The 18,900-nt window shown below is 43.0% G+C and overlaps 2 protein-coding genes across 4 annotated transcripts in view; both read right to left on the reverse strand.

Moving 5' to 3' along the window:
* The window catches only part of LOC111875624, a 69,266-nt gene extending 65,253 nt beyond the window's left edge, over positions 1–4,013 (reverse strand). The window contains exon 1 of one of the 2 annotated variants that reach the window (XM_023872010.2): positions 3,958–4,013. The gene's annotated coding sequence lies outside the window, so the exon portion shown is untranslated. The other variant, XM_023872009.2, reaches the window with a different exon arrangement.
* A 1,092-nt stretch (positions 4,014–5,105) lies between these two features.
* LOC111875625 (pancreatic triacylglycerol lipase) lies at positions 5,106–17,658 on the reverse strand. 2 transcript variants are annotated; one of them, XM_023872011.2, is made up of 8 exons: positions 17,419–17,658; positions 16,820–17,091; positions 15,676–15,913; positions 14,271–14,501; positions 12,114–12,368; positions 8,292–8,406; positions 5,880–6,074; positions 5,106–5,307 (listed from the first exon to the last, which is right to left on the reverse strand). In XM_023872011.2, exons 1-8 carry the CDS (start codon positions 17,624–17,626, stop codon positions 5,211–5,213), a joined length of 1,611 nt encoding a protein of 536 aa, XP_023727779.2. In that variant the 5' UTR covers positions 17,627–17,658; the 3' UTR covers positions 5,106–5,210. The 2 variants fall into 2 exon arrangements, with proteins under 2 accessions (XP_023727779.2, XP_033611776.1); XM_033755885.1 differs by lacking the exon at positions 14,271–14,501.
* Positions 17,659–18,900: the final 1,242 nt, after the last annotated feature.

Consider the following 18,900-nt stretch of genomic DNA (forward strand, 5'->3'; position numbering starts at 1 on the left):
ATTTTCCTGTTATTTTCTCTCTGTCTTAGTTCTAAATGTTTTCTTGCGAAATTTTAGGTTTTCACGGAGGTTCATAAGGTTATCAAGTTTAAAGTCTTCCGGTAACGGACACAGTGTAATTTGGTAAGTATAAAAGTTTAGGAGGTTCTCTTCTACATAGAGGCCAGACCGGCCATAGGGCTCACACAACCTACTCTCCAATGGGTACCGGTTTTTTTTTCTCGGGGTTAAAGCGACCAGGGGATAGAGCTGTACCTTTACTCCCCCCATATGTCTTCATGGCATAGAGCTTAATGAGTTAAGCACGGGGGCAACTTTAATTTTTTACCTAGTGCCTCCAGTTTGCACGAGGAAGAGAGATACTGAAGACAGAAGAATTAGATTCTTCCGAAACGTTGGTATCAATCTACCAATTACAGTCCGTCCCATTCCAGAAAGACAAGACAAAAATAAAGGAACAAAGTTTCATGTGTAGTGATTGAAATTTGAATAGCATGTGCTGTATTCACACCATCGACTTACATCAGCTACAAAGCCGCAAAATTAGCAACAAATGTCTAATACATTCCTATCCCAGTCTCTTTTGACGTTTCAAACTGGCCAGATCTGACGGCAGGCATGACGTCAGCTTCGCAGCAATATGTGAGAGCGCCTTCGTTATATCGTATAAACAAAATATAACACCGTGTGGCCTCAGTAACCTACTGTTCCAATGCCAACACCGTATAATTTTCAGATATGGAACAATATGGCGTCTGCGCGCAGTGATGAAGGGCGAGATTGTTCGCCCTCTCGTGTACCGTTAGATGGCTGTGAATACAGTGTGTGGAATTCTGTGAAGAGATTTAACAACAACTCTTTTTTTTGCATTAAGTGAAAGATATTTCTTTTCATCTATTCGGATGCTTGAACTTCGAAACTCAATAAGAATTTTGATGAAATTTAACATTAGAAGTAAGAAAGTGAAGTTGTCCCTGTGCACGGCTAATTAAACACTACACCATGAAAACGTATGGGGGAGTGGATGTACGGATCCAACTCTGGTCCGCTATCCCTCTTCAACGGCGACTATCTCAAGACTAACTCGGCGAATGCATTCAACCCCCTTACATAGGCGGGTTCCGGAACGGAGAGAACGCACCATTTTCAACAGTTCGGTTTCTGCTGTTTCGACAATCCTTTGTACGCAACGAACCTTCCATCTCTGGGGAAACGAGTTTATTGATTCTGCAATTCCTATGCAACGGCCCACTCTTACTGCCTTACCATGGAATTATCTACTCCAAACGTGTTACAGTATAAAGGTGAATAACCGGATTTATACTGGAGGAGTGTAGGGTTCGACTCTCGCCCAGGTTACCAGCTGTTTCTTCCAAATACTTCCCTATTCATCACTGAAATCTTGTCCCCAACATCTGTAGTTGGAAGTATAACCCGCGTTAAATAACATAAGAATACAATAATAGAGAAGTATTTTCAATTAAATGCACATATTCAGAGCCGGGATAGCTCCGTCGGTATAGCGACGGCCAAGGGTTCGGAGTTCGAGTTCCGGTAGAGTCTACAATTTTTTCTCCACGTCGTCCAGACCGGCTCTCAGGCCCGTCCAGCCTCCTTTCCACTGTGCACCGGAAACTCTTCGGGGATCAAGCGGCCGGATTGTGAAGCTGACCACTCACTTCCAACCAGTGCAGAGATCAAGAAAACTTGGATCTATGCATCCAGTATCCCATGAGCCTTCATGGCGTGGTGTTTAATTAGTTAAACACATCGACAATTTTATATTTTTACGAATATATTGTGCTTACATATAGCATATATTATGTTAAATTTTTATGATCAATATAAGAGAATGTATTTAAAGAGTGAATGGTAAAATGTTCGACTTGAGATCCATGTAAACCAGGAATTTACTGGACCAATATATATAAAAATTCAATTTTCAGAACACTTTAACGTAAATCGCTCCTTTATGCTTTCATTTCATGCCCTTTGTACAAAACCATATAAAATTCGTTCAGCTGATATTAAGTGACTGGTTACATGTAACAGAGGCCGCGCCATAGCTCAAGCGGTTAGTCGCTGGCTTCCCACCGCGGTGGCCCAGGTTCGATTCCGGGTCTCGTCAAGTGGGATTTGTGGTGGACAAAGTGGGGCTGGGGCAGATTTTCTCCGAGTACTTCAGTTTCCCCTGCCAATCTTCATACCACCAATTGCTCCACAATCACCCTCACCTATCATCTGGGGCTGGTACAATAGGCCAGAAGTGGCCGCAGTACAAGGGACTTAGTCCCACCCCACTAGCAATAAAAATACATGGAACAGAATCCATGTTGGGAAACTAATAGCCGCTCAGGTAGTTACGAAATTCTACCAAATTTACAGAACCGGAATTTTCATAACTGTTTTCACAAGAATCCATCACTGGTACCTCCCCTGTTCCCCCCTCCAAAAATGCAATATAGCCCGCACTATTTCTGTACTGTCCACTTTAATATTATCCATAATATCGTTAAATAAACAATTGGAGAGCAAGGGAAATAAAAAGGAAGACTTTGGCCGAGGAAGAAAAATACTGCATGTACTATGCGTGAAGTGAAATATTTCCACCAATATTTCATTATTAGGTTTAATGCATAAAGCGATTTATTTGGTATTTACAAGCCACGAAGCGCCAAAGTATTGAATAACATAAAATCATATTATGGCACAACATATTACGTTATGAGGTCCTAAATTAAATAGGAGATAATAGTACAATATTTCATCTTCTTAGTTCGTAGTAGTTCTGTCTCCCACTCTCATTACTATTCGAGGTATAAACGCACTTATTTCCTTAGGGTGTAAGGTCTGTATGTCCATTATTAAGCCGAGGAAAGTCACAATAGAAACTAGGAAAAGAAAGTCCAATTTGACCTGTCTCTTAAGTTCACCATTCTTGTTCCCAACATTGTGTCCTTGTTCCTCTATTCAGAAGAGAGAGAGACAGAGACAGAAATAGAACCACTAATAAGGAAGACGGTGGTTTGTTTCAGTGCACTAATATCTTTGTATCAGCTAAGATACCTTTTACGAACAACTGACTGTATATTTATTTACATAAAAAAGTCCAAAAACTGATATCAGTCCAAAGTAATCCCCACCATACATTTCAGAAATCTTCATTTTCCACGGAATGAGCCAACAAGTTACGAGAATTTTAATCTGATCTTTTCTGAGAGTTTATCCAACTCAGCTTGGTAAATGGTGGTATTACTCCGCTGGACGAACCGAGGAAAACAACAGAATAATTAGCAGCGTGAGTGAAGTGTTTGAATATATTCTCAAATAAAACATCTAATATATTGACAAAGGAGCTGATGTAGCGAGGTAGTTTCAATCAATCAATAGTTACATGAGAAAGATCTTACAGGGTCGAAACACGTCACAATAATAAAATAAAATAAAATAAAATCTGATTTTAATGATATTTTAAGAAATTTCAATTTGATTGTAATGATATTTAGAAATAAATATTTATTTTTCATTAGAGGCGGAAACAAGTAGACGAGTGATACTAAATCGTCATTTCAATCCTGAAGATGGATGCAATACATTCTTCCTGAAATGCTGCTAACCACCTGCAAGATTAGACCGTGTCACAGGAGACGTCAGTCTGAATTTGCACATCGACTTACCGCGATATAAGCTGACATCCCAGCTTCTTTCAACTGTCTTGAACCGCTGCCACAAACAAGAATAACAGCAAAACTAAGTTCATCGTATAAAATTCTGCGTCGCTGGAGTGCTCTAACTTATATGATTACAGATTACAGACTGTACGACAGCTCTGTTTCCACACTAACCGACACTACACATCACTTTAGAAGGTAAAACTATAGCTGAAGAAACAAGGGTTAATAATAATAATTATGAAACTCAGTTGGAATAAAAAAAAGAGACGATCGACGAACCTACCGGTTTGTTGACATTCTGTTGTGCTCTCAAGTGGGGCGGACGCGAAACAGTGTCATGTAATGGGAATAGGGCACAGTCAGCTTCTATTCCGTGGTAGTTGACAAAATGCACGGTGGATGGCACATGCCAATTTAATATCAAATTGTATAAGGTACTGGCTCATAGATGGCACCTCTGTTAATTTCGATGGCTGGAATAGGAATCTTTGTATTTCAGCATTTACTTCACAGATGTCAGGACCTAACAGTTGGTTGTCACGAACTTCGATTAAATAAATGAAGAATTCTATCTTCTCATATGTCCTCTGTAGCACATACATTATATTCGCCGTTACAAACGTTGGATAAGTTTATATTAAGATGTGTGACACAATATACAATTATACATAAAGATAAGTAACAGATGTTTTGCATATGTGGCACAGTTCAGATATTTGGGAACGACGATAACAAATCGAAACGATGGTTCAGGAGGAAATTAAGAGGTGATTGAACTCGGGTAATACTCGCTACAATTCAGTCCAGAACCTTTTTTCTTCGCGTCTGCTGTCCAAAAACATAAAAATTAGAATATACAAAACTATAATTTTGCCTGTAGTTCTGTATGGGTGTGAACGGTGTGAAACTTGGTCTCTCACATTAAGGGAGGAACATAGACTGAGGGTGTTTGAGAACAGGGTGTTGAGCAGAATATTTCGACCGAAGAGGGATGAAGTGACAGGAGGTTGAAGAAAATTGCATAATGAGGAGCTTCATAACTTGTACTCTTCTCCAAGTATAGCTAGAATGATCACGTCAAGGAGGATGAGGTAGGCAGAGCATGTAGCACGAATGGGGAGAAGGGGAATGCATATGTGAAGTTCAGAAGGAAAGAGACCACTAGGAAGACAAAGACGTAGGTGGGTGGACAATGGATCTTAGAGAGATAGGATATGATAGTATGGATTGAATTGATCTGGCTTAGGACAGAGTCCAGTGGAGGGCTCTTGTGAACACGGTAATTAACCTTCGGGTTCCATAAAATGCTGGGAAATTCTTGAGTAGCTGCACAATTGGCGGCTTCTCAAGAAGGGCTCAGCTCCATGAGCGAGTGATACAATATGCAGTTAATTTAAAAATTTTATTACAAGTTATTTAAAAAAACCGCATTAAGAATGGTTACTTTATCTCTTTCAGTACACTGAAGGCATAGATCTGGTTGTGTACTCCTGTTTAATCTTAGTAACTTTTTTATAAAACAAGGAATATATCTATCTACAAACATGGTGTCTGTGTTAATTGAAGCGTAATGCTATCTGATGACGTCCCAATTTTGTCTTCTAACAGCAGGTTTTCTCCGCAGTGTTGCCAACTGTAACAGAAATAAACAAAAATATTAATGACAACTCCGCCTTTGCATTCATAAGATTTGACATAAATGCGGTAATTGATTGTTTTCGTAGCACCGTCTGTGGGGTTTCGCTGCTTTCAGCACGGTGATGATGATAATAATGATGACAATGAAGATAATAAGGCAAGGTAAACTTGTTCCTGTGATTAATTAATTAAGCACCATGCCATGAAGGCATATGAGAGAGTGGAGGTATAGTTCCATCATTCTTGACCTCGGTACCAGATGGAGGTGAGTAGTTAGCTTCACGCCCCGGCCACTTTACTCCCTGGGAAAACGGCACATTTACCCATTAGATAGGAGGCTGGGTGGGTCCCAGTGCAGCTTTGGAAGTTGTGGAGTAGAGAAAAGTCCCTTGCTCCTGTCAGTAATCAAACCCTGGCCAGTTTATTTTAGTATGTGTTGGTCCTGCGCCTGCGCTCTCCCACTGATTGGAGTGCCTACCTAGTTCTGAAAGCCATTTCAACTCCTGAGTGTAACGAATGAACTGATGTTATGGAACGAGTAGAAATGCAATGCCAACTGGGGCCTACCTGTTCCCATGGTGATCCATGAGCGAAATGCGGTCCAAGAAGATATGCTGCTGCCCACCAATACGCATCATCCCTCGTGAGGGGGTGAATGTTATTGTAGCCGTCAGGTTAAGGTTGTTCTCCACACTCACGCTTCCGGGCTTTGCTGCGGCCACTACCGACATCTCTCGGCCGCCCTCTATAACTCCCAGCGAGCTGCACGCATGTAGGACATATTCACTGCCTGTGGTTTACAGCGTTTCGGAACTTGTTATTTCTCCCTTCTTCACGCTATTCGTTCGCCAGTACATTGATAGAGATTTATTTTATTTTCAATATGTGGCAACAATGGACTATATAATCCGGAAACATTTGAACTTGTATGTCAATAGTTACCTCATTAATATTCAAATGACTCCTGGTTCGATCCCAACCTCAGTAAATAATATCCAATATTGAAACAATTTATTTATTTGTGGTTTATTTACTGACGCTGCCTGTAGCTCAGATTGTGTAGCGCTGAATGGCGGAGTGACTAAAAACGTAAAGTTGTTCCTGTGCTTAATTTAATAAAGCATCGCGCCATGTAGACGTAGGGAGGAGTGAAGGTGTAGCTCAATTAATTTTAGCCTCGGCACTGGACGGAGATGGGTGGTCAACTTCACGTCCCGGCCGCTTTAACCCCTTTGAGGAAACAGTCCCTGCTACGCACTGCATAGGATCTTGGCGGAACCCAGAGCCGGTTCGGACGCTACCGAAGAACGAAAAATTTCCTGCCTCTACCGGGAATGGAACCCGGTTTCTAGGACGACTAATGTATGAAGAATTGTAAAGGGTTTGGAAGGAAGTTGTAGTGGCACATTTTAAGGTACTATCCCAGGCACTGATATGTTGGGTTTTTGGACTTTATCCATCGCCCTGGTTTCGGAAACTGGATCTGTTTCCGTCCTCAGGTGAGGTCCAAAAACCCAACATATCAGTGTGTTATACACCATCGTCAGAATCCTATAGTAACTACTATCCCAGGATTCGATTGGAGAGACTGGGGATAACCTCGAAATACCTTAATCTCCGTAGTCAGTGCCCTAGCCGAGATTCGAACCAGGCAGTTCCTGTGAGCAATTCAAAAGCATTACTGGGTGAGTAATCTTGCTTGGTGTTAAAGCAACACACTTATGTCAGTATAATGACTGGACTCTGTGCGTAGCCACTTAAGATGCCAGGACGAAAATATCTCAAACAGAAATCCATAGTATTATATTTAAGCATCCTGTTGCACTCCATACGATATATGCTATAACTCCGTCTTAAGTGCAAACTATTTGTTATAGGTCTTTCGTTTTGCTCTTTTTTACACACTATATGTTTCGGCCACAGACGGCCGTGTGAAAATAACAAAGATATCAACGAAGTAGATTTTGGTAGTAGCAACGAAAGTGAACAATCAGGAAGACCTATGTTTTTAAAGTTTAAATGTTTAACTAAGTTCAGTGTGACAGATACGTGAGTAATACACCTGATGATGGGCGTCTGTAGCCGAAACATGAAGTGTGTAAACAAGAGCAAAACGAAAGACCTATAATATTGTAGCGTGTCGCGCTAGCTGGACCCCGCCGGAGCTGACGCCCCGAGCGGAGCCGAAGTTAGCCGAGTCCCAGCATCCTGGTAGCTATGCAACGCGAGTCAACAGCGGTGACATAAGACGGAGTGAGGTAACAGCGTTGCTAGGCTATACGCAGACACTGTTACGTGGCACGCAACGACGCTGTTGACGCGGGCAACAGGTAACAGCGAACGGAATAAAAGCCGGCTGAGCAGTAAGCGTGAGAGAGTTGTAATGTGGCCGTTGGCGAGTTCAGTTGTAGTCGAGTTGAAATGTAGCCATCGCCGAGTTCAGTTCCGAGTTAGTTCCGAGCAAGCCTACGAGCAGTGTGTTATCAACAGTTCTCAAGGCAGCAGCCTACGAGTTGAGTTGGAGTATAGCAGCGCTCGCGGAAAAAAGAACCGGACATGTGTGTAATTGTGTAATTCCGAGTGTGTAATACAGAGAGACTTGTATAGCTCCCATACTGTAAACGTGTAGACTACTGAAGGCAGAGTGAATTGATTTGCGCATAGGGTTATAAAGTGTGAAACCCCGCAACTGTGTGATAGTTAATTGTAGCCGTTACATGTAGGTTGTTGAATAAACCAATTAACAATCTCTACGGCGTCTTCAGTAACGAAACACGTTACAATATATAGTTTGCACTTAAGACGGAGTTATATCATATATAGAAATCCATAGACTTTCATGAAGTAACTTCTAAATAAGCATTTCTGTCTTGATGAACTTTTACAGGAAAATTTAATAACATTCTATGTCAGTGAAGAGAAGATGTCAGGGTCGCTGTGAGTTCATGTTTTCCAATCTGTACTTTTTAGATAGCTTACGATAGGTTGAGTGAGAAGTCTGTAGCGGTGGCCCCGTGGTGTAATTTCATCTGAAGAACTCCTCGAGTTAGCAGAGTCATGGGAGAGATCCACACTGAAGCCCTCAGCTGCTGGCCTGGAGACGGAGAAGAGCATCTCATTCTTCAGAAAGGCATAGAGAAGGGAAACCAGAAAGAAACAAAGAATGGCTAGTTAAAGGAAAGGAAAGGAGAGGAGAGAAAAGGAGAGAAGAGCAGAGGAGTAGAGAGGAGAGGAGAGGAAAGGAGAGGAGGGGAGTGGAATGGAGTGTAGTGGAGAAGAAAGGAAAGGGATGGAAAGGAGTGGAGTGGAGGAGAGGAAAGGAGAAGGGGAGAGGAGAAGAGAGGAGAGCAGAGCAGAGGAGTGGAGAGGAGAGGAGAGCAGAGGAATGGAGTGGAGTGGAGAAGAAAGGAAAGGGATGGAAAGGAGTGGAGTGGAGGAGAGGAAAGGAGAAGGGGAGAGGAGAGGAGTGCAGAGGAGAGGAGAAGAGAGGAGAGGAGTGGGGAGGAAGGGGGAGGAGAGGAGAGCAGAGGAGTGGAGAGGAGAGGAGACGAGGGGAGAGGAAAGGAAAGGAAAGAAAAGGAAAGGAAAGGAGATAGGCAGAATCTGTAAAGTGTGGAAATAGCGACAGAGCTACAAGTAATTGTAGTAGTTACGAGTTAAATGTATAAGGTGTAGATAAATCCAAACAGCCAATCCAAAACCCGTCTAATAGTCACGCGTACCCAATACAGGTGGCAATATCAACGCATCTTTTGCTTATTCTTACATAGATCATCTTATCGGACTGCAATATAATCCCATAATATTTCCTGAACACAACTGTTGTGTAGATTTGAGGCCATCTATTACATAACGGCCATATTATTTTGGTGTTACACAAAATGAGTGTTACAACAACCGCATAACTAACAGAAATGTACATGTTGCAGTAGCTAATTACATCACTAGCGCAATTCCGCATATCTGCTTTCCCTTAACTCACATTTCATGATGTGACTTAATTGCTTCGTGATTCTGTTCAGCCACTCCATCAACCGGTCTACAATTCTAATAAAATTCCAAATAACCGCACAGTCTGAATACTTGAAATGAAGGTATGAAACATTTTGCAATCGAGGTCAGAAGAATACGATTTTCCTGAGAGTACTCATCGCCTATGTGAGAGGCGTGAATTTCTCTTAACAAAATGATAAATTTAAATTCCTAAAATACTTTCGGGGAGTAAGCGAACTTATAATAATAAAAACGTATATAGTCATATTATTGAATACATTCTCTTGCTCTTTTCGAAGCAAAAAATTTAATTTGTATTAGTACAATGTGCCAACTTTTGCAGATAGAGGGTGTCATGCGGTCAGCGCAACGAATCCCCACGGCCGTTAATTTCGGTTTTCTAGACCGGAGTCGCTATTTCCTTGAAATAGCTCCTCAATTATCATCACGAGGCTGAGTGGACCCCGTTCCAGACCCACTACTTCTCAGAAAATATCTGGTAGAGCCGAGAATCGAACCCGGACCTCTGGATCTGTAGACAGGAACGCTGACCACTAGAGCACAGAGTCGGCACTAAACTTCGTCGACAAGCGGCGGTCGCTCGGTCGGTATAGTTCGCTTGCGGACTCGAACCACGGAATTCCTTTTTTAGTACAAAGTAAAAATTTGGTAATAAATATACATTGTTACTTACTTAAATGTAATAACGCCTGTAGGTTGCTTGGAATAGTTTCGTTGCCATTAACTCCTCGATATCTGATATACACGTATTGTAATTTTTTTTTCTTTTTACAATTTGCACGCAGGCCACATCAAAGTGCACTGCGGGCCGCTGGTTATTTCCCACTGGACTATACTACTCATAGTTAATCTACCTTCTGTTGCTACAATGTAGATGAAGAACTCTAAACTCCCAGAGCAATGTCATGTTTTCCGACGTTCTTTATATATATATTTCCGGAATGGTACGTCGCTATACATATTCTTTTTTACAAACATGGCGAATGACCGAACATCTGCGACGAGAGTGACGCTAATCTTTTTTAATGGGGGTCCTGAAATGTATGTGGTAATACAAAATTAGAGTAAAATTTTCTGTATGCTTAATTAAGTAAACACAACGCCATGCAAACGTATGGCAGAATGGAGGTATAGCTCCATCATTTTTGACCTCAGCATTACATGAAGGTGACTGGTCAGTTTCACTACCCGGCCGCTTTGCTTCAAGGCAAATGACCCCCGCTACCCATTGGATAAGGGACTGAGTGGGCCCCAGAGCCTGTCTGAACACTGTGAAGTAGAAAAAAAAACTCTTACTCCTACCGGGAACCGAACACCGGTCGTCCAGAACGTAACCCATCGCTATATCGACCCAACTATCTCGGATCTTGGTAATGTAAAATTTACGCCCTTTATTCGATCATATTCTTAATGTGAATGAAAAAATAAATTTAATAAATTTCATATATTTCTTTCGATGCCCCTGTGGTCTAGTGGTCAGAATTCTTGACTACAGTTCCAGATGTCTGGGTTGGATTCCCGACGCTACCAGATTTTCTGAGAAGTAGTGGGTCTGGAACGGGGTCCACTCAGCCTCGTGAGGATAACTGAGGGACTACTTGAATGGAAAAGTAGCGGCTCAGGTCTAGGAAACCGAAATTAACGACCGTGGGGATCGGTTGCGCTGACCACGCGACACCCTCTATCCGCTAAAGCTGACACTAACTTCGCCGAGAAGCGGCGGTTACTCGGTCGGTATAGTTCGCTTGCGGACTAAAACCACGGAGTTCTTTTTTGTTTTCTGGTCATAGCCAGTGAAACATTGGCTCTAAGCATATGGAATTTGGTGTGCATACAAAACATGGACACAGCTTCGAATTTTGAGTGAAGTATTTGTTATATGTCGACAACTGCAAATATGGCGAAGGTGAAGATATTTTATGTGTCTTACTTACTTACTTACTCATGGAGCTGAGCCCTTCTTGAGAAGCCGCCAATTCTGCAGCTACTCAAGAATTTCCCAGCATTTTATGGAACCCGAAGGTTCATCACCGTGTTCACAAGAGCCCTCCATTGGTCCCTATCCTGAGCCAGATTTATCCAATCCATACCATCCCATCCTATCTCTCTAAGATCCATTCTATTATTGTCCACCCACATACGCCTTGGTCTTCCCTGTGGTCTCTTTCCTTCTGGCTTTCCCACCAATATCCTATACGAATTCCTCGTCTCCCCCATTCGTGCTACATGACCCGCCCACCTCATCTATTTGATCCAAATATAATATACTTGTGTGTACAAGTAAAATTGTCCCTGCGTTTAATTAGTTAAGCACTGTGTTATGAAGATACAGGAGGGGAATGCAGGTATAGCTACACCTTTCTTGACCTCGGCACTGGATGGAGATGAGAGTTCAGCTTCACGCTTTTTCCGTTTTTACCCCAGTACCCATTGGACAGGAGGCTCTGTGGGCTCCAGAGCCGGTCTGGACGTTGTGAAGAAGATACTTTTGGGTACTAGCGGGGATTATGGACAGAAATTAATCATTAATTTCAAAATAATTATGTAGGATTTGCACTTCTTACAGAGGTGGTTATGAAGAGTTTCTTTTCCACCTTCTGATATGTATCTTTAAACGGACTACATGGCTTTATGGCCCAGAAGATAAAATTCTTTATATAGTAGTTTACGGACCCCCTTTGCCTCACAGTACAGATTAAACACCTATACTGGAGGAAGATTCAGAATTTATTCCAAGAATTTATCGTTGTTTTAAGTGACAAATAAATTGCACGTATTCCCACTTACCACAGTATGGACTGGTAGGTCTTGTAACCAAGTACAGAGAGCCTCGAGCCCTGCCCACTTGCCCCATGACCCCACAGGCTGAGGTATCCTCGTCACATGACCGAAAACAGTTCCCATGTAGGAAGTCCCGCTGGAAGTCGCGAAGTCCTGGGCATGAGAACCCTAAGAATTGGCAATGCTTGGATGTAAGCATCTCCAGGAATATCCCCCAGGATCTTCCATGGCTGCACACTCCACTAGAGTTAGCGTTATTATCTGCAGAAGGGAGACGTAGCAGACTAAATGTACGAAATGAAACGCTTAGTTGAGAAACAGACAATAACTAAGTCAGTGAAGACATTTCGTACCAGAGAATTCATTACCACTTCTCATGTGGTAGAGACTTGGCTGAACCCCGAGCCAGCTGATTAAGGTCCACCTTCTAATATCGCTTCTATTTAAGATTTTCTTTAATATTATCATGTCTATGTATGGGGTTTAGATCGGTTTTTTTAATTTATTGAACCCTTACAACCTGTGACTACAAGTAATTATAACTGTTTCACTAATTCACACACTTGATAGTTCAATACAGCACAGACTTAAGTCTTCTCAGCCTGCTGTGTCTTCACCAGTGTTTTGGTAATGGCTTCCAATGGCAGACATTCCCCTTCCTCTGGGTTCCTGAACTGTCCTGTCCTCAGCTACAGCAACTCTCGACTGACTCACTCATCAACCAACTCACTCCACTTCACTAACTGACTGAACTCCACTAACTGTCCTGCTTACAACATCTCGGAACGGACCATACGTAAAACACCGTTCTTCTGTTGCTCTTTCCAATTGTTGCCGTGAAAACATGCTTGTTCGTGAAGCTGCTGTAGAGCTGATTATTTCGTGGTCGTTGTATCGCAACGGTTCTACACGCTACAATATTATCCTCCTAACGAAGCCTAGTGATCTCAGACTATCGCTTCCCACCAGACGATCGTATTAAATGACTGTAAGCTCATCTCTCTCACGCATGTCTTGTGTTCTGCACAAATTGCTATTGTTCAGCTTTTAGTGGGGTGAGACTGAGTCCACTTGGTAAGTCTGCCACTCTTTGGCCTATTGTACCAGCCCCAGATGATAGATGATGATTCTGGAGCAACTGGTGGAAAGAAGATTGGCAGGAGAGACCGAAGTACTCGGGGAAAACCTGCTCCAGCGCCACTTTGACCACCAAAAATCCCACTTGACCAAACACGGACTCGAATCCGGGCCGCAGCAGTGGGAATCCAGTATCATTGTTTAATTGCTCAGTGTAAAAATGTGCACTGAAGAAACGAAATTACGAGCGCTCTGCTGTCCCTCTTCAATTTGAATAACGCTTAAAAATTCAGTTCGTACCTCTCAGGAAACACAGTTTGTCTCATTTATAACAACATTCGGTTAATGATATTTCATGAAATAACTGCGGCCTCTAATAGATTCTAAAGGGTTCTGACGATGGCGTAAAACACTCAGAATTACTGGGCTTTTGGACTTCGTCCATCGTCCGGTATTCTAGAGAATAGAGAACACAACGTTTCGAAAACAGAATCTGTTTCCGTCCTCAGGTGAAGGGGGGAGAAAACACCTATCGGTGCTTGACATTAGCTCTTTCTAAGGGACCCAACTCGCAATTTCATATTCTTGCCTTTGTCTCAATCCAGTCTTCTCTCCATGTGCGAAAAATTGTCACTCGTGTGTCATTTTGGGGGCACGCGGTAACGTAGTTGGTTGAGGCACTAAGCTGCAAGCCGGAAAGTCGCGGGTCCGATTCTTGATGAGGTCCTAGGATTTCCCAATTGACCTAATCCTTCCAGCTGCACTATGGCCCTGGGGTCGGCTCAGCCTCTAACGGAAATGAGTACCAGGAATCTTCCTGGGAGTAAAGAGCGGCTGGCGTGTAAGACTGACAAACTTGCCGCCTTATGTGAGTCGATTGTGTAGATAATGTGGGAGCCTCGACGTCTCACAACACTTTGGGCCCCCATGGCCTGTTACAGGGACAGCTTTACCTTTTATTTTTACTTTTAACACGTGTCATTTTGGTTCCGACGTGAGCAACACTGGATCACGGGCAGGAAAACTGAAGGCTGCAACTGTGAACCTATTCACTACTCCATCTAAAGGAGGCGCTGCGCTGCTTACTTATCCTGAAGGCCAGAGCGCCGACGTAGGTGTCGCGGCATCCAGGCTGATCGACTCCACCGTTGGGAAAGTAGTCCACGTGTCCGACAGGAGAAAGAAGTCCGAAGCCGTCCGACCAGATGCGGCTACCGTCCGTGTGTATCACTTCCACATACTTGGCGTCCGAATGGTCCAGCCTTCGATACGCGGGCAGAGTCCACGACTCGAACAAGAACGACGCCGGGTCAAGACCTCAAAAAATACATAATCATATGTAGCGTCGTTTTTTGAAAGAGAATTCGACTTCTGGTTAAAAGGTAAATGTTACAAAAACATGTCTGCACAGTAAACCAAGCAACTATCAGATTCTCCACGCAGAGGCGCACTTTCAATCTCAGGGCACTAGACAGTGTAACACTAAGGAAGGTTCTCTTCTGTCATTGGTCACCGTTACGAGCTGATTCCAATGTGAGGTTTTCTGTATTTTGAGACCGTGTAGTCTGGTACGTGGTTACCAACGTTTCGGAGTAACATACTGCCTCTATATTCAGGGTAGAATCATTCTACTGTAAATGTGGACGCAGTATGCGACGATCCTCGTGTAAAGCTGGAGAAAGTGAGTTCCTTCAAGACGTTGGTATTCACCTACAAGACTATACGGCATCAGAATACAGAAAAACAAAATATGGATATTTGCATTTTATGGTATAGATGTTGCTAGCAGATCTAGCAACGGCGGAAGATATTCTGGATTTTCCCTTAGTATCGCAGCCGCGATCCCATTGTTGTCACGGGTACATTATTGCTATAATTTTATTATATAAACTCCATTGTTATGGGCCATTTTGTCACAATCTCACTACTGGAAGAGCTCCATTGTTGTCAATATCCAATTGTTACCACTAATCCAGTGTCTTTAATATATTTTATTATTTAACTGCAAATGGGTTTTCACCCGGTGGCAGTGGTACTACAATAAGACAACAGACAAATACCACACATAAACACGTTCCAACAAAACACAGCACACAAACATTAGTAGAAAAGTGAAACATGCTGTGTATATAATAAACTAACAACAATGAATGCATAATGTCGTGTTCTCATTTCCCCTTCATCTCGCTTTAATCCACTTATGTAATTCTCCCATCCTTAGCACTTTTCACTTCATAGAAACAATGAAGAAATTAACTGGCTTGGGCTCGAACCCATGGACTTTTTCAAGTTCCTGAAACCTTCCGAAGCAGTTCCTCTATCACCATGCCAAATACAGTCGAAATAAGAGCAATGACGTATAAATATACAAATAAGAAGGAGATAGAGACACAGATTCACGCTTTCGTAGCCTACGGCTCTGTTAGCAATTTTGTTGTTATCTTCCTTCTATGCTTGTGTCTTCCAAGTGGATCAGTGGATGCAGTCTTACCTGTAATCCTACCGAGTTTTAGCCCGTAACTCTTGAGCGTTTCTCCAATGAAGCCTGCAACCTGCGCACCAAGGCTGAAGCCAATGACGTGAATATCGGACGCGTTTGTGCCCATAGTCACCATGGCAACGAGCGTCTTGCCTACTTGGCGACCAACAAGTTCGGCGTTAGACACAGCCCTCGAGTACTGACCCTTGGCTGCCCTCTGCCAGTTCACCAGGACCACATTCGCGTTGTCCTGAGAAAATATGAAGACAATATCAAGGATGCTGTGAAAAACAAGCCCTAGAAAGCTAAGGATCTCTTTAGTGCCAGGACACACCGAAGACCAGACAGCAAAGAAGACAGAGCTAAGCATTAGTCCAGGCTTTACACGAATATTCGTGCAACACCCGTTGGGAGTCTGTTACTTCAACAGACTACATACCAGAGGGGGAACGCCGGGAGAACTCAGTATAGCGACTAGCTACGGGCTGGACGACCGAGGATTCAGAGTTCGAGTCCCGGTGGGTCAAGAATTTTCTCTTCTCCATGTCGTCCAGACCGGCTATGGGGTCCACCCAATGGGTACCTGGGCTCTATCCTCAGGCGTAAAGCGGCCGGGGCGTGAAGCTGACCGCTCACCTCCAACTAGTGCCTACGTTAGGAAAATGTGATCTATACATCCACTCTCCCACACGCCTTCATGGCGTAGTGCTTAACTCGTTAAGCACAGGGACAACATTGCCCTTTACATACCAAAGGGCAGTACTTCTTATCTGTTACATTTACCATTTATTTTCCAACTCACTTTTAAAAACAATATTGCATACTGCCAACTTTCTTGTTTCTTCCTTAATCACAATTGCGGATCGCAGTTGCGTCCGGTCTAAGGGATGAATTATATTCGTCCGCTCAAACATTGGAATCGTGGGTTCGAATCCCACTCAAGACATGGGTGTCTGTTTATGTTACGTAACAGCTTTGAGACGGACTGATCCCCTGTCCAAGGAGTCCTACCGACTGTCTTGGTTTAAGAAACTGAAGCGAAACGAGGCTTTCACGGATGTCCCATGCGCCAAGTGAGAGCAACAGGAATAGAAGAATCACCATTAGGTCAATAATCTAGTCTACACCCTGCATTGTTTGTAGGATAAAGCCTTACCGCTTGCAGAATGGCATTCTTGGCAGCTATGACATTGGGTGACTTGTATTGGCCCCCGTATCCATGAACAATTATTTTGACTGGTAGTCCAGGATCGAAGACAGAATCTTCTAGTGAGTTCTTGTCAAAGGTGATGAGCTGTGTTGTCGCGTTCAGAGGGTCTGGATTGGCTCTCGTACAGATCCATAGGCCGGTCTGAAGTTTGCGGGGATGGTCCGGCACTCGGCGCAAGTGGGACAGGAGTCCCCGCACGTGGAAACAGCCCAGCGCGTCTGCATTAAACAGACAAGTCGATTAGGGTTCATCTAATGTCACGATTGTTAACACTCAGTATTTGCAAGGTCTCTGGTTCAGATCTTGACGAGGAAGTTGACTGTACTGATGGGTTTTCCTAAATCGATTTAGAGGAAAATGTGATTAAAATCTTTGGGATCATTCAGGCTACCCTGATGAGATTTCGTCGGTCCAACTCCAGAAAAATGTAGACCAAATCAATGTAAACAGATAATGTTAAGTGTGGTATTTATTTATTCCAATATATAAATCAGACTTCTTAAGGAAATATCAGGGTCATGTAAAAGAAACGGCCTCTTTCTTACCATAACAGATAGATTTTCTTCCTAGTCTTTGTAAGTACACTATTCTGCTCACAAGATGGTCCCACAATCGCTGTCCCGGGTCAAGCCATGACATTATGCTTCTGAGGAGACTAGCCTCTGGAAAAGAAGAGATATATACATATATCCCAGTACTAGTTTCACTATCATTACACCCAGAAATGGTGTTCTGATAATGGTAGTTCCCCATGTTGTCACACTTCTTCCATTCATATCGTAACGTATCAGGATTCTGCGTGATTTATAGACGGGGTTTGGATTGAATGATTCGATCTATTGACACTTTATACATTCACATAACTCGGGACTACAGGCAATACAGCGCTATCGCTGCTCTACACACTTTATGGTTCACGGTTGCACACGCCTAGGGTTCTCAGTATTCACTAGTCGTGTCCTGGCAACGGATTTATAAGAGTGTCATTGTANCTCCATGTTGTCACACTTCTTCCATTCATATCGTCACGTATCAGGATTCTGCGTGATTTATAGACGGGGTTTAGATTGGATGATTCGATCTATTGACATCCTATATATTCACATAACTCGGGACTACAGGCAATACAGCGCTATCGTTGATCTACACTTTATGGTTCACGGTTGCACACGCAGTAGGATTCTCAGTCTTCACTAGTCGTGTCCTGGCAACGGATTTATAAGAGTGTCATTGTAACTGCAGCACACTATAAAGTCTTCTTTGAACAGCCTAATTCCTTTCTTGCCATTATTCTGCCAACTGGCAACAGCGGAGGCTCAATTCTCTGCTGCAACTGCCGACTCCTGAACTCGACTCAATTCTAATTCCAGCTGTGTGAGATCATCGTTATATAGCCTCGGGGCTGCCCCCACAGAAAACTACGTTTACTGTATTTTTGCATATTGATTCACTGTTGTACAGGTGTGTTTACCATACTGTTGCGTAGCAACGCGCGCGGAGCGGACCACAAGAGGAACATCGTTCTTCTTTTGTTGCTCGCGTTAGCTTCCGCGTGAATGTGTTTACCTACCCGTTGCTAAGCAGTGAAATATTCCGGCTTCCACGTGTCATGTCACAATATTATGACAATCCGCACACCTTCTGCATCACTGTCCTTCTCAGTACACCGAAAAGCAGACTTTTTACTGTTCAGATTTTCCTCAGTCTCTCCAGTCAACTTTCGAGACAAGAGCACCAACTTCAACTTAGGCCAAGATGAACTTCCTTCAGGCTACTTTCCAATCATTAATGAGTCATCCTATACAATTATTGATTTGTGGACGTTACACATCTTTCCGATGTTTAAAAGCAGAAGAGGGTTTCGGAGAGTGGACTCTGCCTCGGTCCTCAGGAAAACGGCGCATTCAGTTGGCTCCAATCAATAGAACTATTCCCCATCTCCGTACCAAATATCAAAACAATAATATACGAAATTTTATATTTTAACTTTTTTTATTGCTAGTGGGGTGGGACTAAGTCCCTTGTAC

This window comes from Cryptotermes secundus, unplaced genomic scaffold, assembly GCF_002891405.2.
Source record: "Cryptotermes secundus unplaced genomic scaffold, Csec_1.0 scaffold141, whole genome shotgun sequence".
Lineage (NCBI taxonomy): Eukaryota > Metazoa > Arthropoda > Insecta > Blattodea > Kalotermitidae > Cryptotermes > Cryptotermes secundus.